Raw genomic sequence first — 25,639 nt, forward strand, 5'->3', positions numbered from 1 at the left:
ATTTACCCAGCATTCATAATTAGACACACACAAACTGACATCTTATTTGATCACAACATTTTAGAGCTGGTACTGGCAAGTTTTGAGTTGCTTCCTAGGCATTTTAGCATTTTTACACTTATAAAAAAATGTGTGAGGTTTTTTTTTTTTTTTTAAATGATGCTGCATCACCTTAAAACCAGAGTTAATGTATGAGAAATGAGAAGTGAACTTCCATCACACCCAGGTATCTTGCACAGCCACTTTCTGCAAAACTTTGAGCCTCCCAATAACCTTTGACAACTGCCTAGTGATCGTGTACAGTGCTATCTGGTTATACCTTCTACATATGCATAACTTCACAGGATGAGGAGTAGGGGTCACCTAATTTATTATCTTCTGACAACAAACAACACAGACTGTGAGAAGAGCAAAGACGTAAGTAGAGAGTGATACTCTCACAGCTTTCACGTATTCGTACTTCAGGAACTCCCACTAGATAAAGCTGACCCCTTTTAATCAATGGTCCCCAGTTGTTTTCATCTTCTCTGAAGCTACGTAAGCTTTTTCCTGTGGCCAAACAGTCACACAGCTCTACTACCTGTGGTGAGAAGAGATGCTTTTATCTGCTCTGAACCTTCACCTTCTTATTTCCTTTGAGACCCTTTTGAGCTCCATTGTCAGAAGGATGTTAAATGATTCACCTCTGTTCAATCTTTATATTCCTTACTGACACCCACTACATGTTCCCTGATTTAACAGTTTTCAATCTATAATTGCTATACAAACCTTTCAATATCTTTAGTTAGCTTCCTAGCTTCTCTGGATTTTCCTCAGCTACTTATTTGCTTTTTAAGGGCTATACATGACACATTCAAGATTCAAGCGAACAATTGCGTAGTTACATTTCCCATTTTGTTCTCTGTTCCCTTCCTAGGATTCTTAACATACAGACTTTTCTTTCTTTTTAACTGCTAAGCATTATAAATTCAAGCCTTCACAGAAAATCTATAAATTCAGATCTTGTTCCTGAGGCAAACATATACATGTATTTTATATATATACATATATTTATGAGGAATGATCCTTTTTCCCCTATTGCACATCACATTTGTCAATGCTGAATTTCATTTCTTCCACTCAATGCCACAAAGTTCTGCAAACTCTTTCCTGCCATCTAGCCTTTGCTATCCTGAGAGTCTTACCTTTATTATAAACTGTATCATTTTACATTATACTTCTGAAGATATCAAAATCCCCAGGCTTACACAATATGAAAGGCATTCAGTATTTCCCTGACAGGTATGTATGTATGCTTAATGTACACAACACTATCTTCTGAGAAAACTATCAAAAAAGAAAACATTAAATATAACTTGAGGGGACTGTTTGATATTATTTTAATATTACAAACTCAGATGTTGTACACCTCCCCAGAAGACTTCAGAGAAGCAAAGAACCCAGTGAACAAGATTAAAAAAATACAAAAAAGCAATTATACAACACAAAGTTAACATGAGATAAATAAGCTCCGTAATCTTTTTGAATTTCAGTCTATCTATACTACAAAATCATTGTATCTTCATTATTACAAACATACTATATTATAACCTTGCTCTACAGCACCTCTGTCCCAGAAATCAACTATTATTAAATGGCTGTAAGGATAGATATAGCTGGAAAACAGAAAACTAAGTAAATTAGGCTGGTCAGGTATGGCTGCACATTAGCAAGCTACCGACATCAAAGCAGCTAAACTAAAACAGATATAGTAATAGGACTGGATAATGGAAGAGGATCTTATTGGAAATTCTCTCTGCACTGTGACAATAAGGTTATGGCATAATAGCAAATGTGACTATTTCTACTTTACTCTTTCTTAAATAACTCTGCAATGGAAAGGCTATCTACTGAAATACAAAATGTTTCTAAATACTTAATAGACTGAAGCAAGAAGAAATGCAGTACCATAGAATTTCCTGAATTGGAAGTGACCCACAAGGACCATCAAACCCAATTCCAGTTCCAAACCCTGTGACTGAGAGTGCTGTCCAAATGCTTCTTACATTCTGGCAGTGTGGTGTCATGACCACTGACCTGGGGAACCTGTTCCAGTGCTCAGCCAACATCCTGGTAAAGAACCCTTTCCTAATACCCAACCTGACCTTCCTCTGACATACTTCATGCTGCTTCTTTGGGTCCTATCATGGGTCATCAGTTCGACCTATCACTAGTCAACATATTTAGGCTATTATATCATTTAGGCTGATACAGTGTTAGTTTTGTGCACACTATTTTTAATTACGCAGTGATATCATCAGGAATTGCCATATCAACTTTAGGAGGTAAAAAACATGACTGTGCATGCATTTTAGAGCTTCTGAAAGAACAGGAATTGAAACACTACACACACTACTGCTTCATTTTAATAAATGAAAATGTTTCCATTCTGTCTTCTCCACTTTCCTATGTGTGACACAAACAAAAAGATGTCAAAAACTTAAAATGTTTGGTAGGCTTTTCTGCTGTTGTTTTCAATGTAAAACATGGCCAGTGAAGAGTGGGACACATCACTCATGTTATTCCAAAATAAATTCATAATTCTCTCTGTGCCACTTTGCCCATTAACCCACAAGCCTTGCCTGCCAATTTCCCAAGTCACATTCTCTAGCAGCTGTTTTTCCACTTTGGGACTGAATTTGAGGATAAATCTAATTTCATTCAGGTCTGTATTGAATTAGAAAAAAAAATATCTTGACTTTACTGCATTAAATACATCAGGCAACACTATCAAAACTTACATGCTGTGGTTATTTGTTGGAAGGCAATTTAAGTTACGCTGGGTACAATGTGCAGTGCAGCTACAACATGCAGAGCTGCTGGCCTGCAAGCTTCTTTTAATTACAGAAAGTGACAAACTTACACAATTCTGTGTGGGCAGTATCTGCTTCATTCCAGTCAAGTTAATATATCACTGCCCTTGAATAACATATGGCAGCATTAAAATTGTTATTCTTCCTATGTTTTAGATTGCTGCTGCTTAACAATATGTTGTGAGGGTCTGCAGAAGTTAATTTCAAGAAGGCCATTTGTTTTTATGCATAGTCTTAAAAATAAACAATCTGGCCAGAGAACATTTTAGCCATCTAGGCCAGCATCCGGGATACAGTCCCTATTTTAAGTGGAATGATTTTTCAGTTGCTCACTCATTTTAAGCATTTTATTTATTTATTCAATAAATAAGTTAAGGTGTGAGATAAACAAAGACTTCTGACCTCTGCTCTTATGCGTTCCCTGTAACAGTCACAACTCTATCATTTCAACCAAGAAAAACAATAGCATCTGTGATATGTAGGTTAGGATTAAGTGCATGATGATAGGACACATGGTATTTGGGTAAGTAGCGCTGCCAAAGAGAACAGATAATGACAGTTGGAAGAAAAGGAACGTGGATACTCCCCAAGCTGCCAATCTGCATAATACTTTTATGAGCAAAGTTTACTTCGAGACTTCCCTTCCTTTGAATTTTTTTTTAATTTGGAGAAAAGATTCCAAATTTATTGCTGTGAGATCTATCCATCTCCACTTCAGACCTCAGTTACTTAAAGAATCAAGTAAAAAAAAAATTGTAATATTGGAAAACACACAAGTATTCACCATATCTCACAAATTAATAGCAAGGCACCCCATCTATATATAGACAACAAAACATACCGTCTTTTCCTCATTTTCAAATGCTTCTCTTGCTTCTTCATAGGTACAAATTTCTTCTCTGCATTCATGCTCTATATCACCTTGCTTTAATTCTTCCAAAAATTTGTTGGCTCTTCGGTATCTTTTATACACAGAATTGGCTTTGTCCTCTGTTAAGAATACTGAATAAGGAGAGAAAATAATGTCACTACTAAAACATACCCAAAACCTCATGGTGAAACTATTCAAAGAAAATGTCCATTTGGGCAACACTTTTTCAAGGTCTTCCCCTTTATGTAATAGGATAAAAGGCCTTTTCTGTTTTGTTCGCTATTATGAACATTTGGGTCTACAACTTCAGTAGTTATTGCTAAATCAAAAATGTGATGGATCCCTATTCAGCATCATGCTCCTATATGCTTAAACAAGACCGAAGCCTCTGCCTAAGAACAGCACCCAGAAGAGACAGCCACATGCTCAGTGAAAATGATTTTTCAAATTAAGACAACACAGAACAAACAAAACCTGTCTGTGAACATCCAAGGAGATATTTGCAACTGCTTGAGGGCAACACAGCTAGAATACTCAGAAAGCTTTTGATGCTACAAATATTTCTGAATATTAACCAGTTGTATACATCAGAACAGCACCATTTATCAAAGTTTAATTCCATTTGTTTTCTTAAGCAACTTTGAAGCAGACTTTCTGCCTTTATTTCAGAAATGTCAGCCACAAAACATCAACCTTTTGGAGGTGTAGGGGAAGTAGGCTCATTGTATCTTCTTACATAATACACAGAACCCCACCTAACTTGCTGAAGGAAATAAAATAACGCTGAATGACAATCAAAGTTCTGATAAAGGTATTCTTTTTTGCTGTCCTTAGTTTTCTGTTCAAGTAGAAGATTATTTCCAGCTATTTTAAGATTCCATTCTTCCCTTAAATTCCCCGACTGAATTATTTTTACAGTAACATGTAACAACCCAAACACTTCAAAATCCAGTAGGCTGAATTACTCAGAAGGTACATCTGCAGTGAACAATACAGAAATTCCTCAGGTATTTTAGGTCAGGAAGCAAGAACACCGTACCAATGCAACACTGTTCTTGAGCTCTCACTGCTAGCAATAGGGGCTAACAATTCAATGCACTGCCATATAAACATACTGTGGTCTTCGTCAATGCTACCATTTCTGCACTGGTTCATTTACAGCTAATATGGGACCTCTGATTAGCTTATGAAAACAAAACTCTGTCTGCAGAAAGAGAGAGACTAAACGGTTTAAACAATGATTTATCTATGATTTGATATGAATCAGTCTTCTATTTCTACCCTAATCCTCTTATTTGAATAGTAAAAAAACGATGCCTGCAAGTCTATAAAGATAGGTCAATACACTTTTGCTTTACTGAACTTAGATGTGGGAGCATTTTTCAGCAGTGGAAATACTACCACTATTAGGTTTATCTACTTCACATTAATTTCATTTTATTCAGTATGTACATTGTAATCTCTTTGCTAAAATTCATTAGACAATCACCTTCCTTTTGCAAAGGATTAAGTATTTGAAGATCAAACTCCAAGATAATCAGTCATTCCTCTACTTTCAATTGAATACACGTGGTATTCATGCACCATATAAATTACCTTATTCACAATGCTGCCAGACACTCTGTGCATACAGATTTACATCTGTCTCTTTTGCAATTTTGGTTTCTGATAGCACCAAAGGTGAGCACATGGGCATTTCCTACTGTGTAAGTTTACTGTCTAAATAACAAATTAATACTCAAAATTATCCTCCAAAGAGAAAGAAAAGGACAGGGATGGCTTCTGTCTCCTCACACAATTCTCTCGGCTCCTCTCTAGGCCTGAAGAATTGGCTTGTTTTCACATGCCTCAGCAATCACCTAAAAGCAGGGAGATGAAAGATTTGGTGACACCAGGAAGCCAGCATGCAATCATGTACAGGAATGCCAGCCCTCAACCTACTTCTCACCAACCTTTCTTATGAGCATTCTTGAAGCAAGACAAGCTACAGACCTGACCCTCTTAAGTGCTGTCACAAGGAGTAGATAATACACTGTAAATCAAACTTGCCCTCCTTCAAGGGATAAAACCTAGGAAATTTTATTTCATAGATAGTTTCTCTCCTCTCTTTTCAAGGATGAACTCTATAACTGCTTTGTACTGAATGCAGAGAGAAAAGGAATAAAGAGGAAAATACAGGTAGCTGAAAACATCCTGATTTGAAACTACTGGCTCTCAGAAAGTATGTACAAATCTTGCTTCCAAAAACAAGTATATATTTGTACTGAAAAATACATTGACGAAGAACAGCAAAGCATTAAAACAATTCAATTTTCAAGAATAACCAACATTTTGCTAAATATTTCTAAAATACTTTTCTAAAAGATAAAACACACTCTTCCCCCCCCCCCCAATTCAGGATGTGTCTCTCTTCTGTCACAATACAGTATAGAAAATGCATACAAAGACAAAAAAAATCCACTGAGAAGGCTAAGCCAGACACATTAACTCTGAATCTATTTGATAAAAAATCATATAAGATTAGACCAGATCAGGAACAGCTTTTGACCTTGTAAGACTAGATATAACGAAGTACAACATTGTCCATTTGCTTGTTTTGATCTGACCTTTATAAAGTTCTGCACACACATAATGACTTTAAATGCTTATTGAGAAGTCTATAAAAAAGCAGCAAGGAAAAAATTACATGCACTGATCAATGCAATTTTGATGCAGATACTGATAGAAATGTAATGATTTAATAAGAATCTGTCACTTTCCGGTGAATGCTATAAAGAAAGATAATGGTACCATATTGCAGAAACCACACTGATTTAGTATTCTCTGACTGTCATCATGGACACATTCAGTTATAATTGCATAGGAGTGTGTAAAAATCTTCCTTGGGTTGGATGCCCACCTAAGATGTTGCTGAATTCACTGCAGCTGTTAATATAAAACTGAAAATGATTAGGAAAAAATAACAGTGAGAATAAGAGTAGTACAATTAAGCTTAATTTTTTATTTTAAGATCAACTGACAAATGTAAGATGAAAAAAATTGAAACAATGATTTTGATGTTACTCAAAGTAGTGCTCTGCATATAAACAATACTTGGTTTTTAGCAAAGTTTTTATGCATATAAAAGCTATTAAAAAACGTAGTTTGACAATATTATTGGAGAGAGTAATTCAGCCAGATCAATTTATAATGCATTCTCAGGAAAACCTGTGCAAGGTGAAATGCAACTAGAACTAAGAAGAATCAGGCAAGGATGTGTGTGAAGATAAGTATATCTCAGCCTGCCAGCTGAAGAAACCAAAGAAAACTGGCCTCAGGTCTGTAGAGAAAGAAAAACAGACTGCATCGCTGTGGGAAAAATATTGTGACACGCAGAAATGCTGCAGAAGCAAAGTCCATGGCATTATGGTCACCAAAGCCAACTCTATTGAAACCACTGCTGATGCTCCCATTTTCTGTCTCTTTACCAGCACTCAGGGATATTAAAGCGATGAATAGCAGAAATAAGCATTTCACTTGAAATTGAAAACTGAAGCTACTGATAAACGTGAATCTTTCTGCTGGTGATTTTAATAAAACTATTTGATTTGCACAGGGGAGAAAGTAGAAAAATGTTTTGAGCATTCACTTGTAAAGCTTGAAAAGCAATTTCTGCTGTGAGATCCTAGAGTTACTCGAACAAGCTTAGGAACACTAACTGAAGGACACAAAGCTGGAAATCAGTTCTGTAGTCTCTGTTCTGCAGCCAGGTTACAAAGAATCATAGAATGGCCAGGGTTGGAAGGGATCTCAAGGATCATGAATCTCCAACCCCCCTGCCACATGCAGGGCCACCAACCTCCCCATTTAATACAAGACCAGGCTGCCCAGGGCCCCATCCAACCTGGCCTTGAACACCTCCAGGGACGGGGCATCCACAATCTCTCTGGGCAGCCTCTGCCAGCACCTCACCACTCTCCTCATACTTAAATATTACATGCAGATCATAATTCTATGTCAGAACATTAGTACAACTCCAATTCAGTTTAGTGTGGACAAAGATCTGCATGACACGTAACACTAAAATCAGTTCCATAGCAAAGAGTTTTGTGCAAACTGACTAGGATTTTGAGAGGAGGACAATTCTGGGGGATGCTAATACCCCCTTCATGGGGAACAATACAAAATGCACATTCATCACCAAGTTAAACTTACCACTGTCCATGGTGATCACTGTCAAGGCACAAAACTTGCAAATATCAAATCTGAAAATGAAAAAGAAAACATCCTCTTGAGTTGTGGATTATGATCAACTTGGGAAAGTTCATAGTAATATGTGGGAATCAAGATAAATGTTTTATATCAGTGTTGGAAACCTTGTGGTTAAGATTAATCTCCATTTTTAGTTGTGTAACTACCACATGAATAATACCTTCAGTAGTGTAAGAGTACTATCCAATAAAAAATGACTTAAATGGTGAGCACTTCAACCTTCAAAGTCTTCCATATTTAGAATATGAAAATACGATATAAAATGGGTGTGTTTCATTTTAAACTGATCTGAAACCTGTTTTACAACTTGAAAGGTTAAAGTACTTGTATCTTATCTAGGACTCAAATTCACTCTGCAGAGAATATGAAGCCAACTTTATTCTCTGAATCAGATTTGGGAAATCAGAATGAACACCTACCTACGAAACCATTCAAAGTCTGTTACTGATTAAAACAGGATGCATTAAGATCAAAGGTAAAGTAAGACCTGTGATTTGGCAAAAGAACTGCAATACATCCAAGGACCCCAGTCAGCCCTACAAGAACTTGCACGTACTTTATCTACATCTTGGAATGAGAAAAGACAAAAAGATACGCAGTCATGAAATAGCCTGAATCACAGTGCAGCCACCAGACAGTCAATAAGAACTACACCTGAAAGCTGCAGTAGTTACTTGAGGGGCTGTTTTCAGTTTCTTGGAATCTTCAGTAGTTTAAGTTAAGAAAATAAAAGCTTTAAGTGAAGGACCAGAACATTGCAGTTATCTAACCAAGTTGGTAGAACATCACATGAGGTTAAAGATTTTTTACTAATAAATTATCAACTCCTAAAGATTAGCATCAGTTCTACTTCAGAGGTCAAGTTACACATCAGCATATCATTCCATATGCATGCCCTCAACCTCCATAAAACCCAAACCTCATATGCAAACATCTCCATTAAAAAGTGCTAACTGTGCACAAGTGTTGGCTGTAGCTGCTGTAATAAACAGGGAAAGTTAAGACTTCCAACACTGATTTGTTAAGCAAGAGCAGACTGAAATACTTTTCATAAATGGAGCTCTATAAACGCATCCCAGTCTTGTAATAAAATTGTAGGCCTGAGACTAAAGGAAATGCAGAATGGAGAGTACACTAATTTTTAAGCAAGTTCTTCACATCTCTGCGAAGGTAAATAAATAAGAATTGGATTAAAGCACTCTGAAGTCTCACTACCATGATGTTTGGTGTATCATTACTAAGCACAGTAGGGTCACAGAAGCAAAGGGCTTATATTCTGGGTGAAAAAAAGGTATATAGCCTCCTCCTGCAGCATTAATTTTTCTCAGCAGACTATCCCTACCTATGCAAAAACTCCAAAAAACTGAAAGAAGTCCCTGTAGCAGGTACTGCAGCTTTCAGGTGTGTTTCTTACTGATCCTCAACAGTCCACATTAGATTTTTACAGCAATTATAGATATCTGGAGATCTCTGGAACTAATTATGTCAGTTTTCCTACAAACGCTGCTTTTTTTTTTTTTTTAATGCTACTCTGCCTTCACCCCCCATCTCTTTATCTGCCCAAACTTCTTCATTTGCAAGCCTCCTGCTGCCCCTGTGTCCCCACAGCTCATGGCAAGTTTCTTGCCACAGCACCTCAATACAGGCTGAGCAAGAGGCTGATGCAGGCAGTGATGCTCAGCTGTTACACTGGAAAAACACACAAGTCAAGCCTACAGAACAGACTTTTCCCACCACAGAGAAACTGCTCAGGTCACCCATTAAATTTCAGTCCTCTATTCTCTGATATTCTTGGTTCTAATCTACTAAATAGTTCAAAAGGGGAAAAGGGGATCAGATGCAGACAAGGACATCAATCTTTTTTTGCTTCATAAACCAGCTGATAAAACTGGTTGGGAAAAGGGTTGGGCAACACTACACAAATATCTTGACTTGCTACTGACTCATCTATTCCTTTACCCAGCTTTTCTACTTAGAATTTCATGCTTTTTAATCTTCAAGAACCTCACTGAAGATAGGACCGGTCTTATGCTGTCAGAGCAATGTCTTCCATTTATGTATACATTTAAAATATACATACATATATATTCACAGACACCAATGCAAGAACAAAAACACCACAGATATCATCTTAGTTGTAACACTAATGCTTAATGATTCAGGAATCTACATTAATATGTACCCTCCTCTTCCCACCCTCCAAGAGTAGGCTATACAGTGGATAGCAGACTGCAATACAGCTGAGCTAATCATCATACTCCACGTTCAACAGTAAGCTGATGTATCTGACCACAGATGGTAAAACAAGCGATCATTTCTGAATGCCTATTTGACTATCAGTGTGGTGATAGAAAAATCCCTGAACAAAACAAATCAACAAACACTGAACAATCAGTCATTCACCTCTAGTAGAAAATACAATGACTCAGTAGGAAATACAATGAGTTCTAAGGCATACATGAGACAGCAAAGGAGACGTACCGAGGCCTGTTCTATTTACCAGCATGGCTATGCTCAACACCAAGGGGCTGTAGCATTTTACATCTTGAAGCAGTACACCAACTGTGCATTTCTTCCCAAATGTAACCTAGGTATTTTTCCTCAATCCTGAGTGGTCATGCTTTGTATACACTGTGCAAGCATAAAAATCAGAATATCATGTACCCCATAAAATGGGATGACTGCTTTCAGCAATAAAAATTGTCAGCTCAAGACGGTATTTCTGTAAACTTTTGTTGCATGTTAAAATAACCACATTTTGCTAGCATATGCTCCTGGCTCCATTTTCTGACCACAAGTTTAATTGAAACACATGTGCACCACATACCATTAAAGGGCAGAGGATCTGACAGAGGGCACATAAATCCAAACTGTTTTCAATACTGTTGCTCACAAAGCATCAGGAAGGGCTCCTTAAGGGATAGTATAGAGCATCAGCTGTATCTTTCCTCAGTCAATTTCTCACTTGCTGAATTAACAGTGACTATGAGCACAGTAAGGCCAGCAGGCTCCTCTCACAACAGGGGAGAAATGTACAGTCCAGCACACAGGTAGGGAAGATGGTTTTGTTCCATTCTGCAAAACAACTCTAACAAGGGGGATACAGTTGTTAGTTATATAACCTGCACAATTAATGAGACTACTGAGATGCAGTTTACAGCCAGATGCCCCCAAAGAACTACAACCATTTTCAAACTATAAATATTTAGGTTCTGCTGGAGCTTTTTATGTAAGCAAATATATTCAAGGGACACTACTAAGTGAAACATCAGTAGATGCTCAGTACAAAAACAAACACCCCTCTTTTAGTCCCAGGCCCCAAAGAAAGTGCAATGAAACAACCAAATTACTCCTGCGGGAGATCTGTTTAAACAAAAAATGACAACAATAATTAATTACAAAGGAAGGCAAACAATAACTATTAAACTGTCATTTATTCAAAATGCGGGATCCCAGTTCCACCACATTTGGCTTTTACATCCTTGCAAGAAAATGTTACAGAAGGCTACAACTTTACTTATTGCAATCTTCTCCAAAAGAACTTTTTTCCTTCGGAAAAGTGCACAAAAGGATTTACATGAATGCAGACACTGGAGAAATATATTACTTTTGCTCTGAGCAGGATGTCCATGCTTTAAGGATATGGGAAAAGGTTGTACTTTCAAAGTTTGATCTGTTGGCAATAGCAGCTAGCCATGGAGTCAGGCCAGGAATAAAGAGGGATTAAACACTTTGGAAACTACTATCAGACAAAGATATAAAAGAATTGTCCCACCTAAGATCACAAAGACCATGGATATGAGTGAAACAGAACATGAAAAAACTCTTCAGGTTTGTAAATGCTATCCAATCACAGCATTATAACACATTACCATTAATTTTGATTACATAGGGTTTGAAACCACAGCCTGGATCAGTAAGAGAAACTTGTACTTAGGGGACTGCCATTACGCCTTAAAATCAATAGAATATATAATCACTCCCAGAACTTGCATGCTAAGTACAACTCTTACAGAGCTGCATTTGACAGAAAAGGCCACTCATGACTGCCACTGGGCAGTGTTTCAGCTGGCTGAAGTTGTAGTCTTAAGCTTCTGCCTCAGCTTCATGACCCATTCTGAAAGCTTTTATTATTTTTTTTCCTGTTGTTTTACAGCTGCAATAATATTCTGGCTATTTATTCCCTGGTTCCTGTCAAGCTCCTTCAATAAGTTAAGACAGCTCTTCCTTACCTTCCTTCCCAACCAGGCATGAACCATCTCTCAACACACACGTTTTGGCAAGCAGGACACCTGTTCAGAGAAGTACCACCACTTTCCTTTCTGAAGAGGGTTTTGGCTAGTTTCATTTTTTCCAAGCACACTGGGACACATGGGGTAGTTCTTGAGAAAAATGAATGCTGACATGACCATCAGGATTGACAGGACTGACACCCAAACTACATAAATGCTCAAGAGACCTTTCTCATCAGCATACGTAGCAGCAACTCAAACACCCCAAGTTTCTGTAAGCTTGATACTAAAAGACATTGCTCCAGGTTAGACATAATTACTCTGCTTTGGGAATTCAAATTTGGAGTAATGAACTTGATAACCCATGTAAACATTGACATGGCAATAATCAATTCCTCTACTTTTTTTAGCGAGAATGATGCATGCTTACATAAGATTATCAACAGTAAGCTGTATTTTTATCCTAATTTTGTATTGCATCAGAAGCAGTGATACCATATAATGTAATCATTCTAACTTTTGCTCTCTTCAATGCTTTTAAACCAAATCTGACACCGAGACTTCTTCATGCATTACCTCAAGTATTCCCTGAAAATCAATGATCAAGAAGAACAGAGTAACCCTATAAAGTTTTTAGTGAAGTATAGATGGGTTTCACCATTGTGGAAGCCTTTCAGGAAACAGGTGCCTTGGACAACTGCAAATCATTACCCATTTTCACTGGCAGAAGGTAAGCAGTCAATAAGCCTACAGCCTCAGCCTGTGTAAACGTTTACAGGTTACTAAGACAAAGTTGGAGAAATTAAAATAAGAAAATAGCACAGCCAGCACATAGAAGGTGTCTAAGAACATTGTGATTTGGTTAACAGCTGGGTCACAAAAAAATATGTATAGTAGAGAACAGAAGAGAACTCAGATTACCGAAGTAGGAAAGTGCAAGAGCGACAGAGGCAAGAAGATAGCTTCATTACAGTTGTGGTGCTCCCTGATCTAATTACAGTTTAAGTTTAAGTGATAACTTCCAAATCAAACTCAGGCTGTTAACTACTTCAATAGTATCTACTCAAACTTTGGCCTGAATAGATGGACTCCTTTGAAACTAGTACAGTGGTCATGAATAATAGCCTATAAGCACTGCAGATTTATCTCTGTCAATGACTACACTCACATTAGTCAGGAATTCAGAGCAATAGAAACAAGTCTAATGAACAAAGCAGCTGGCACTGAGGGCCCAACACTAACACAACAGGCATGGTGAAAATTTTGCTTTGCAATAGGTCTGATTTCATTCCATGAGCTGAAGGAATAACGTGTGGTTGTTGGCCTGCATTAGGTTTGGTTTCGAAACACATCTTTCCACTTACTTTCAGCCAAAAGTAATTCAATTTCATTGTTTTTAAACGACTCCACAGTGTGAACCAAAGCAATGAAAGAGATGACAACTGGGAGTTTTGCTTCCACAAAACACACCTCATCTGAACCAAAATGCTGCTGCAGATACACCCAGTGTACTGTATGATTAGAAGCAAAGTAGCAAGAAGCTGTGAGGAAGGAAGCTCTAGATAACATAATTCCTCAACAAAGATTCAGAGGTTGTTATGGGACAACAGTGAATGGCTGGCAAAATTTCCTGTGGAGCTAAAGAACTCCTTCAACAAACAAGCAGACTAAAACACAGATAACATGAAACTCCTTCAAGCAGTGGATGGGCTGCTAAGTATGAGTAGGCCCAACCCAAACCCTCCATTTCCAGGGCAAAACCTGAAAATGCAAAGCTTACCTACAGCTGGAGGGAATTAAAAATAAAAAAAGAAATCAAAAAACCCCAACCAAACCAAAACAAAAAACAACAAAGATAAGACTACAGAACACTATGACAACAAAAGAAACAACAACCAAAAATCAAATCCAAACAAACAAAACACTTCATATCACAGTAAAAATGGATTTTTTGAGCAATCTGCGTGTTTGTCTCATCTTCAAAAGCTGTGTTTTCCCTTCAGAGATTAAACGATACTCTGATAAGAATTCAGTCCAGTCAAGGACTCAACTCTTCTCAAATTCAACCAGTGTGTTGAACGTACTTTAATTAACAGAAACAACACACTGGGCCCCGTGGTATGCAGTGTATAAATCTAAGAACTAGAAGCCCAAAACATCAGAGGTTTTGCTCAGAAACACCAGTGGGAAAATAAAGAAAAAAAAAGGCATACAGCTAACCTGGTAAGCAGGGGACAATGCAGCCACCTCCCACCCTCTGCAAACACTCCTCAGACAAAACGCACCCCAAACAAGGGAGTGAAACTTGCAATCACAGGCTGTAAAATTAAAATCCAGTTTAGGACTTCCATTATCACTGTTTTCAGTAGCTTTCTCTCCAAAATTTCTTACCAGCTTCTTCAATAATAAAGGGACACAAAGTCAAGCAACAGTACCTGAGCCATTGTCCATTCACCAGAATACACATTCATTGCAAGAATGTTGTTCACCTTATTCAGAATAGGTCACAAGACCAAGGCTAAAAAATGTACAATTTTTCCTACTTGGAAATTCTTATAGATAGTTCTTCCCCAACACTTCTTTCAAACAGCAAAACCACGACCCAAATGTCACAAACAATACTTTCCTGCTTTTTCCAATAACAGAAAGTGGCTGTACAAAATTCAGCCTCCAACTGCATCAGCCCGTATCCAATACTCTTCCCAGATGAAGAGAAGAAAGATCTGACAATTCTGCACATTTGAAAAAGATTGTCCTCAATTCTCTGAGGCTGTTACTTGAAATCGTTGCACTGCTCTAAAGGTTAAGGAGCAACATCAATTCTAAACTAAAGCTATTTTTGAAATAAAGGGAAATGAGGAAAATAGAGCTCAGAACGTGAACTTCAATAGCCAAAAGAATGTGGATCATTTTATGCATCTTTGCTGTTCATGCAGTAATTTTATAACTAACCTAAGCCTGCCACTTCATAAAGTTTATTTTGCTCTTCTGTGAAGAAAAGGTGTGGTGAATATTCAGATCTGTTTGGAAATTGCATTTAGCACATGCTTGGTAGTCCAATGTCTCACACCTCATTTAATTTAGAAAAATTATCCAGAAGCAATAAAAAGTAATTTCTCTACAGTGTAGCACTTCACAGAGAAATGTGCAAACAAAGCCTTGTCTTCTAAATATTTATGCACTGTCAGCACATTTCCATACAAGTTTCCACTCAGCCTGTTTTTGCCCTGAAGCAACGCACATACAATGGCATTTCAGAGCATGTTTTAATGGGATTTTCCAGTCACACGAAAATTAAATTGCACAGAAGTGCCAGAAGAATTATAAGAAAGCTATAAATATATAGTTCATCTTATTGAATTATATGATGACTAGGAAAAAAGATAACAGGAAACAACTCCTACTACAGAATTTTTAAGATTTTTTTTTTTTGATACATAGGGGGACTTCATAAAAAGAGCACACAAAGGTATATGACATTAGAAACCATAAAAGAACTTCAGCCAGTTATAGGGTAAATACTCTATACAAAGCAGAAAATATCTTTTTTTAATATTGCTCCTTCCTTCTTTCATAACAGCCACCCTCTTTTTCCCCTTCTCAGCATTACTTGAATTTCCATACAAGTTAAGTGTGCACACATTCTGACTGTCTCTTCTAAAGCATCACACATTTGAACAAGCCTACACACAATCATACCAGATGATTTACACGTTTGCAGTGTAGTAAAACAAGATGGTAACAAGATGGTTTGGCTTCAGTCATGAAGAGGAGTGAAGGAATTTCTCCTCCCTTCCACCCACCCTCTACTGAAGATCATTGCCCCTGATTTGGGCTAAGGCAGTTTCATGCTCTGCACTGCAGCTTTACCCAAACCTCCCCATTAGTCTCCCTCTCCTCTTCCACCCCTTCACTCTCGCAGGCTTCTGCAGAAAGGAGGTATAAACTTCCTAGACTGCGTTTGCCATTGAAGCCAACCTCTCAGTAAACTAGTTCTGCACATCCCCTTTAAGTCCCAATAACAAACTGCCTTTTGTTTACATATCAAGTACCAATTTTCATCTTAAACTGATACAATTCCATAAGAGTTACTAGAAATGCCAAATACTTTAACAGTATTTCTTTTCAAAGGGTACTAACATAGTTTTCCTGTTTTTATATGGCTTTCCTTTAGCAAAAGGGCTTTGTGCGTCTTCCTGGGGTTTCCTCATGTCCTCCAGTCCAACAATTACACTCACTGGTCCTTTTCAATCAGCTAGTACACAATGGTAGAAAAATAAAATTGTATTTGTGCAATTTTAGCAAAATAAAGCAAACTACAGAACCATTTTGAACATCATCATTCAAGAAAAGACTGTAAGACAAGTTAATTTTGAAATAAATACCATAGAAAAGCTTTAAGTCACAGCCTCTCAATGATCAACCACACAGCATAACTCCACATGAAACAAAGCCAAGAGTTCCAGTAGCCACAAAGCCACTAGTATCAGAGCATAGTTACAAAGAATTTCTGATACTTTCCAGCACTGAAAGCAGTAGAGCAGCTCCCAGAATGAAAACAATAAAACTATTGACGCTCTCCTGCTTATAAAGTGATTCAGTGCATTACACATCTTGCTTGTGAGTAGGAAGCATGAAAAAAAAAATATAAACCAAGAACATTGTGAAGGATTATGGTTTTAAAAATCAGTTTTAAAAGACTTCGGGCAAGAAAAATTTTACACACTGAAATCAATTAAATACCGACATGCCAAATTAACGAAAAAAAAATTAACACCATTTGAAGATGAGATTTATCTTAGTTATGTCAAAAACTCATGCAATTAGGATAAGAGTTAATTGCTAAAAAATTATTTGCAACAGGAAGATCATCAACTGTATTTCAATGCCTAACATTTGTTTTTGGGAGATTCAAAGGGTGTATACCTTCTCCATCACCTAGAGAATGTGGAAAAGGACAGGAATCTCTAATACACACAAAAAGGTCATTGATTTTTCTTTTTAACGTGGTAATTCTGTTGTATACACATACAAATGAAACGCACTACAGAGGTCACTGGAGAAACTTCCTAGGCTTTCTGCCACCAGTGGCTGCAGCTCAACCTTTTGTATTTTCATGTAGATCAAGTCACTTGAACAGAAATTCCATCTAACCTTTTTGCCCAGAGCTCCAGAAGAATAGCCGTACTGTAAACACTTTGACATTTCAGTTTTTCCAAGACAAATGTACACATGACAAGCTTGTAGCCGGGCTTTATAGTTTGCCACAAGCAGTCTTTCCATAAAAGATAAGCTTGCTTATCCTGTTTCTCACCTGACTTTGTCCCCCCAGATCTATTCACCGGTCCTTTCTCCTCTTGGAAGAAATTCCATGGATCTTGCCATTCAAGCTGCTGCTCTCCAATGATGACAGCAAAGAAAGATAGTGATGCACTGTAAGACAGCAATGCACCAGTAAAGCTGCTGTCCGAGCAGGTAGTTCCCCCCTCCCCCCCCACAGACAGCCACACTGTCCTGCTTCCTCCCTGAACTAACACAGGCTCTGGCTGGCAGCCCTCCAGCTAATGGAAAGCCTTCTGCGTGCCTGAGTTTGTTTAAAAACAAATCATCTCCTGGTCCAGTTGACTATATAGTATTAGGGAAACAGTATAAATGCAAAATCTAACAAGGATGGAGAGGAAAAGCAAGAGCTTGTTTTCAAGCAGTAGGACATGCTTAGATCAGCTAAGCTGCTTACAAAGCCACACACTCAGTTCTAAGTCATGCCTTTATTTTGTTGCTGCCCACAGCTCTGATAAGCAGCAGCAAATAGAAAATAGCACAGTGAGTCCATTTCATTTCTGATACTCAGATTGCTCAGCAGCGCTGAAAGAAAATGTCAAGGACTGCACTAATTTGAGATGCTGCAGGGTATTACTACAGGAAGGCAGGCAAGAGAGTTTGCTGAGGATACTGCTGGTGAAACCTCTTTCCCACTGCAGCGAGAATGAAGGTTAGGAAAAGAACGAAAAGGAAGGTGCTTCTCTTCCCAGCTTTAGCAAATGCTCAGACGTAAGGCTCTACAAGCTGAAGTGTACACACAGGGTCAGTAAATATACACTGATAAGCCTGGCAGGTTTATCCACAGGCAGGTGCAAAAGTTCATGTCTGATGAATGCCACTATCTGGTAGCATTCCTATAAACTGCTTCTCACCAGCAAGATAACACATTTAAGTCTCCTGAGTGAAAAAAGAATCATTCTTCAATGTTGAATACTAAACACTTAGTAATATAGAAATACAGCTAATAGTAATAGATACTACACACCTGACAGTTCATTTAGAGATAGGGATTTAAGGACATATTGATGTGAAGTGATTCTTGAAATTGGTTCATGGCATTCACTCTTATACTACAAGACAAAAAGCTCAGCAAAACAGGAATATCCAGACTTACAACAACAGCACATAGCATCTTGGTGTAAGCAACAAAAAACTCTCACCTAACCTAGACTTCTGGCAAAAACAAGTTAGGCAGATTCAGGCAACAAAATGAACCTTGATAAACTACTGCAGTACTACTTTTCATGTGTTCTCTCTCTGATTTTTAGTATCACTTAATCTGACCACTGCTGGAGTACTTATATTGAAGCAGAGCTGACTAGTGTGTTGAAAAGCTAAAAGTACATTCAGTGGGTAATCTGAAAACAAAAGATGACGACTTCTAAAAGTGATTTCAAAGCAACTTGAGAAGGTTGCTTCAAATGCTTTGAAGAAACACTCCACTGAGCACATACATGGCACAATGCAATGGATAAAATTTGATTTAAAAAAAATCAACAAAACCAAACAAAACAATAAAAGGAAGCACTCGTTTTGAAAACAGGCAACATTTTTTGTGCCACTGTATTGTTTTGGAAGTCTTAGCCTAGATGCAAACTCCGTTATATTGGGCTGTGCAAATATGTTTCTCACCTTTTCTAAGTGTATTTCTGAGCAGCTGCATAACTTTCAAAGATGTTTTACATAATCCTTACCTATCAGCTTGGGTAAAAGTGAGCTCCAGCTTAAAACATTTATACATCAGCTTTCCACAAACATATTTCCTTCTAAGCATGGTGTGACTTCAGGTAGTGAGCATGCAGCTTCTTTACCCTGTCTGCAGATAGGCTTTGCTTTTGAAATGTTACAAAATTGATGGCAATCAGATAAGCTCATTTCAGATCTCACAAACACGTATCAACTTTTACTAAACAAGAATCAGTAAACAGAACAAGGGTAAACAAAGAAAAGTCAGGGTATTGTCAGATTAGATTTCAAAAGGTCAAAAAGTTACTGACATCTGAACTTGAATAAAAATAGCTGGCAGGAGAACAGACATTAGACATTAGGTCATTTAGTCCACTCCCTTGCCAGTGCTGCATTGTTTTCTACTGCACACTGCAACTACTTTTGTTTATAATGTGAGAGAGGAAGCAAGGGATGCGGGGAGGGGTGGGGAAGAATGACTGTCTTCGGAGGCTGGAGCAAAAGAAACTACAGAAATGCAAGCCAGAGAAAGGTAGCACCCTGGAAACACAGCCGGTGGGAAATAAAGAGGATAGAGCAAGGTGATATGAAAAGCAGCACAGAAAGTCAGAATTGAGCTGAGGGCCTGAAAGGGAAAGACCTTGACAGGACTGTGCAGAGAATAAAATCCTCATCCATAGGAATCCGGAAAAAGTGGGAACATACAAAGCAAATGAGATTTACAGGATTTTTGTACAAGGGAAGTAAACGACTTATTATTTTTTCCAGTACACTTGGAGTAAGTGGTACCAGCTGCATGTTGTGGTGCTCCCTCACCCACCCAGCTGGTTCTAAGAGCTGCTGGGTAAGGAAAATGATGCAGGGTCAGATGCAGGTCAGACTTATTTTTTCCCCAGTACTATTAATTTTGTGATCTACCTCATCGTGTGTATAGAAAATGGTTATGCTCTTACAAGAGAAGGAGACCACAGAGACAGGCAGGACAACATGAGGTAAAAGATGACAGGAATAAGGAGCTGCTTAAAACAGCACAGAAAACACAAACGTTTCCTAACAGTATGTCCTAAAACAAGCTAATGCTAAAGCACATTCTGTCTGTGCTTCTGCTTCAAAGTTCCCTCATGACTCCACAGAGTAACATTAAAATGCTGTTTAAGTGTGGACACTAACTAAACGCATTTTATTTTAGGGGTACCTTTCCAAAGTCTGTGAGCTTGATTTGCAAAAGCAGTACAGGTTTAGACGAGCAATTCTATTTCTTGAAAACTCTGCCCTTTCCCACTTTGAGTATAACAGGAATTTTTATTCAACAAACAGTATGTTATTACTTAGTAGTTAACTGTAGTTCAACGTAGATGTATGAGGAGACTGAAGTTAAATTAAAAAAAACCTTTTCATTTGGAATGTTTCTGGAAATGACAATATTAGCAGTTACTGTAGTTGTGTGTTACTCCTTACCATTAACCAAAGAAAACCAAAGTCACTGGGTCTTAATCTCAACACCTTATGTGTTATTAACAAGATGCAATGCTTTGTTGTTTGAGCTAACACAGAATCTTGTAGCATTACTTGGCTGCAAATCCCTGGATGAACTTGCTTGAGAAAGATAATCCACGTTTTGTCTGGGGATTTCCTGATGTTTGCCAATTCCAAGGAAACAGAGGTGCTCAGGAATCCCAGGCTCTCTTAACCAGCTCTGGAAAACAGGCTTTCCTTATCTAAAAGTGAGATGGCTGAACAGATGAGTAAAAAGTCTCACTTCTGCAGTTGTGCACAGCATTTCCATACAGAAACCTTTCATCCCCTCTTTCCTGGCTTCTAATCTCATTGCCCTGGCAAGCAGCAGGAACTGCTCACAAACTCACTCTTCCTGGATACCTACGGCTGCCAGCTGCCTCACAGAGCTGACCTCCCCCACAACCACTTTATTAATGGCACTCCCTCAGTTCTACAGAGGGCCCAAAATTGTTCAACTGCCATGCTGGCCATCTCTTTGAATGGGGCTGTGTGCATCTGCCTGTGTCATTGTATACATACGTATATGTGTGTGTGTGTATATATATATACACACAAAAAAAAAATTGACGGTGCTTTTACATACATATTTTCTTATAGAGAAATAAGTAAACCCCTTGCACACGTTAAGCTGTCATAAGCATTCCTGTGGCGTAGCAGAGAACCAGACTGAAGCAATAATGAGGTTAATCAGAAGAAGCGTGAGAAGTTAGCCTGAGCCTGTAGCTAATACTCCATGAACTGCTGTATAACAATGCTGCCAACATAGCGAGAAGATGGGAAATCAGGGGAAATCAGAAGCAATGGTGTCTAAAACAAGTCTAAGGCAATGATTTTAATTTAGAATTCCAATACCCGTGTAACTGTCCCTCTCCTCAGACTCACAGTACCATAGTTGATGGAAGGGACCTCTGGAACTCATCTAGTCCCTCTGCTAAAGCAGGCTCCCCTACAGCAGGTCACACAGGAAAGCACCCAGGTGCGTTTTGAATATCTCCAGAGAAAGAGACTCTAGCACGTCTCTGTGCAGCCTGTTCCAGTGCCCTGTCACCAACACAATAAGCAACTTCTTTCCTGTGCTCCAGTCCGTGCTCATTGTCCCTTGTCCCGTTGCTGCATACCACTAAACAGAGCCTGGCTCCATCCACACGACACCCGCCCTCCAGGTATTCCTCGGCGTTATTAAGTCTCATCCATAACAAAGAGATAATGCAAAGCACGAGCTTCTCAAGCACCTCAATCTTCCTGAAGCCTTCATCCCCTTACCCACTGGCTCCGTTCCTCTCGGTTTTGCTCCCACCCCGCTCGACCCCAGCAGCTGGGATGATGCTGAGGCTCTCTGCCCCCTCCTGCTCCCTGTTAAGAGGAACAAGACGCTCTCTTGGCAGCGTTAGGCTCAGCAGAGCTCCAGCGGAGTGGCCTCCCAGCCCCCGCTGCTTCTCACCCAGCGATGACCGAGTCTTTCGGCGGCTGCTAGAAGTGAAAAAAGTTTACAGACGGATAGAGCTCCTTGTTGTGCTGCTGCTGCTTCTCCCCTCTAGAAAGAACTTGGCAGTACCGGGAAGGACAGACTCCTCTCCCAGCGCCGACGGCAGACTCCCGGCGGCTCGGCGAGCCCCACCGCCCGCAGCTGCAGGGGAAGGAGCGCTGCCGTCGGACCGCCACGCGTTCCTACTCCAAGCCCGGCGCCCTCTGCAGTCACACCGACACCCATTACTCCCCCAACCCGCGGCCGTCACCTCCCCGCTACCGTCCCTCCCGACCTCCGCGGCGCTGCCCCTGACTCACCGCTGCCGCCCGCCCGGCGGTCGCCGTGCGAGTAGCCGAGCACCGCCGGCCACGCACCACCGCCGACCCGCACGCCGCTCCGCAACTCCCCGAGGCTCGGCGGTGCCGGAGCTACTGCGCATGCGCCACGGGACTCCCCGTCCCGGGCAGGGGGGGGCGGGGCGTGCCCGGGAGAACCGCGCCCACAGTGCTTGGCGCGAGGAGTAACGGCTGCCGGGAAGCTGGGGGCAGTTCGTGGATCTGGCTTCGTCTGCTTGTCTCGCCCGCCTGGCAAAGGCGTTCCACGGGCTGGAACGCTAAAATCCTCATATTACACCCTGAAAATGAATCACAGAATCAGGGTTGGAAGAGACCTTTAAGATCATCTAGTTCCAACCCCGTGCTAGGGCAGGGACACCTCTCACTGGACCAGGTTGCTCAAAGTCCCATCCAGCCTGGCCTTGAATCCTTCCAGGAAGGGGGCATCCACAAGAATGAAGAAAGATGGTTCTGCTTCTGACCTCACTCCCACAGCTAGGATCAGGGTGGTGGTGTTTGGTAGTGCCTTCATTTTCACCTCAGTGATTTACAGTGATGTCCATACAGAAAGAGGATAAAGCTGCTCAGAAGATTCATGCTGGATTAATGCCTGCCATCTGACTGGAACCACTCTGCCATCGGAGCAGAGGCATGGTTATCAGTGCTTTAGAAACAACTTGCAAAAATGGCAGCTGGGCTGGCTGGGAGGGAGGCTGGGGTCTAAAAGTCAGTGTTCCCCTGAATGGCTGTTGAGACAGGACATTGAGATCACCAGGATTTAAACAGAAGGACTTTCACAGAATCAGAATTCTTATAGTTGGAAGGGACCTCTGAAGGCCATCTAGCCCGAGTCCCTGCAATGAACAGGGATACCACAGCTAGATTAGGTTACCCAGGGCCTGATAAAACCTCACCTTGAAAGGCTCAAGGAATGGGCATGAACCACATCACTAGGCATCCTGTTCCACTGCCTCACCACTCTCACTGTAGAAGATTTTTTCCTTATCTCTAACCTAAATCTATCCTCTTGAGCTTGAAATCATTTCCGCTTGTTCTGTCACCACAGACCCTACTAAAGAATCTGTCCCTTCTTTCCTGTAGCTCCCCTTTAGACAGTGAAAGGCCACTATCAGGTCACTTCAGAGCCTTCTCTTCTCCAGACTGAACAGCCCCAGCTCTCCCAGCCTTTCCTCATAGGAGAGGTGTTCCATTTCCTGGGGCCATTTTTGTGGCCCTTCTCTGTATGCACTCCAACAGGTCTAAGCACTTTGAACTTCTTAGAAATTCAAATTCTTTGATACCATCAGATGCAAAACACCTTGGGTATTTGATAGTTGGCAGAGACCCTGACAACAAATGGCCATTGGTGGATCCTGTATGTTTCATACCTAGTTGAGTCTGTCAGGTCTGTCAGACCTGAATCTTTAGAACTCTCAGCCACTAACAATCCACTCTCCTCCAAACCAAGAGCAATTGCAACAAGGAGACCAACCCTATTGTTGCATATGTTGTCAATGCTTGTGCTGTGATGATGATGTTAATGAGTTGTGCTATGAAGAAGAAATTCAGAGAAAACTATATTTAGAACAAAAGATACATTTTAAATTGTGGAACTGTAATTAGAGGTTTGCCATTTATTTATTTTCCATTTCAAATTTACCTTCTGGTGTAAATCATCAGAACCTCTGTTTTGAATTATAGATGCATAATTCACTAACATAATGATTTATTTATTTTGAGAAATGAAACTGTATGGTGTAATTCATACGGATACCAATTAGGTTCAAACAATAGCAATAAAAGGACAATTCATGACTCAGCTGCAACTTTAAAAATATTTTACTAAATAAATGATGAGAAAGGTACAAATTTTAGAAACTATTTCCATCTTAGATTAGAATATTCTTCAGAATGACAAATGGCCTTAACTTTGTAGGAAAACAATACCAATTAAAATGTCCATGGTGTGAACAAAATGTAGTGGCAAACTCCTAAGTTGCCTGAGCGTAAGATACCTCCCTCAGGATGCTTGCATCTGATCTTTTGCATTTTCTTGAAGGCAGCTAGAACCAAAAGGTGTCCAGAAGGGCTGAATTTCTCTTACTGTGTGCTACAGCCTAGCAGGCATGGACTGCTTTAACATTTGGAGCTCCCACGTGTATGGACAACTCACAGAACTTGGATTTGACTTCTGACGTTGCTAAGGTTGGCCCATTTTCAGTCTAGGGCTCAACATTTTGTTCAGTGTCCTGACATCTGATTCTAATACTTTGATTCCTGATGATAAAATCCTCTGTAGGAATTTCCCATTCTCTATTATTCTCACTAACAAAGATAACAGTTTAGTTTTTTCCAAATAGCTTGGTGCAAATGGTGGATAAAATAGCAGACTCCCCAGGAAGTAGCTCTTTCACAGGAAAAAAGAAACATGAAATCTGATCCCCAAACTCTAGTACAGTGAAAGGGTCAACTTTAACAATTGTTATATTCATATTTAAGGAATGAAGGAATCTCCCAACCAGATACAAGCTACGTGGATGGCTCTTCATCACTTACCCTGCAGTTTGACTGGACAATGGAGATGGGGCAAATCACTGTAGGCTAGCTTTCAAACAGTCATACATTTTTATCTACCTTTCTTTGGAAGGCGGGTAATTTTTCTGTAGTAATTTATGAATGCTTGCCACAGATTGTTTGAATATGTAGTATTAGACCATACATTTTTAATTTAATAGCAGTTGATTCAGAAATAACTAGAAAAGTCTATAGATAAAAAATTCCTTATGAGGACTAAGAGACAATATTTAACTTAATTATGCCATACTTTCTTTCTTGATTCTAGATGCATTGCACAGTTTATTTGTGAAGGCTCAAAGCCAGAATCTCCTGAGGACAATGAAAAACTTAAAAAAGACTCTTTGATCAGAGTACAAGAAATGTCACAGTTAGATTGGAAGAGAACAAATTCTCATTGAGTCCCTGAGTAGAACGCATTGTGGAACCTTAGAGTTATGTAGACTTTTTCTTCAGAAATCATTCATTTTTTAAGGATATAGTTTAATGATTAGCTGGGAGAGATATCTCAGTTCCAAGGTGGAATTTCC

The 25,639-nt window shown here is 39.4% G+C and overlaps 1 protein-coding gene across 2 annotated transcripts in view; it reads right to left on the reverse strand.

Annotated features, from left to right (window-relative positions):
- Window positions 1–22,651, reverse strand: part of PRRG1 (proline rich and Gla domain 1) — a 30,179-nt gene extending 7,528 nt beyond the window's left edge. The window contains exons 1-4 of one of the 2 annotated variants that reach the window (XM_090123933.1): window positions 22,518–22,622; window positions 17,521–17,639; window positions 7,918–7,967; window positions 3,694–3,854 (exon numbers count right to left, since the gene is read on the reverse strand). In XM_090123933.1, the coding sequence (XP_089980059.1) occupies window positions 3,694–3,854; window positions 7,918–7,927 (171 nt within the window). In that variant the 5' untranslated portion in view covers window positions 7,928–7,967; window positions 17,521–17,639; window positions 22,518–22,622. Of the gene's footprint in view, window positions 1–3,693; window positions 3,855–7,917; window positions 7,968–17,520; window positions 17,640–22,517 lie in introns of both variants that reach the window. The other variant, XM_031594561.2, reaches the window with a different exon arrangement.
- Window positions 22,652–25,639: the final 2,988 nt, after the last annotated feature.

The sequence above is a fragment of the Phasianus colchicus genome, chromosome 1, assembly GCF_987193195.1.
Source record: "Phasianus colchicus chromosome 1, bPhaCol1.hap1.1, whole genome shotgun sequence".
In the NCBI taxonomy this organism is placed as follows: domain Eukaryota; kingdom Metazoa; phylum Chordata; class Aves; order Galliformes; family Phasianidae; genus Phasianus; species Phasianus colchicus.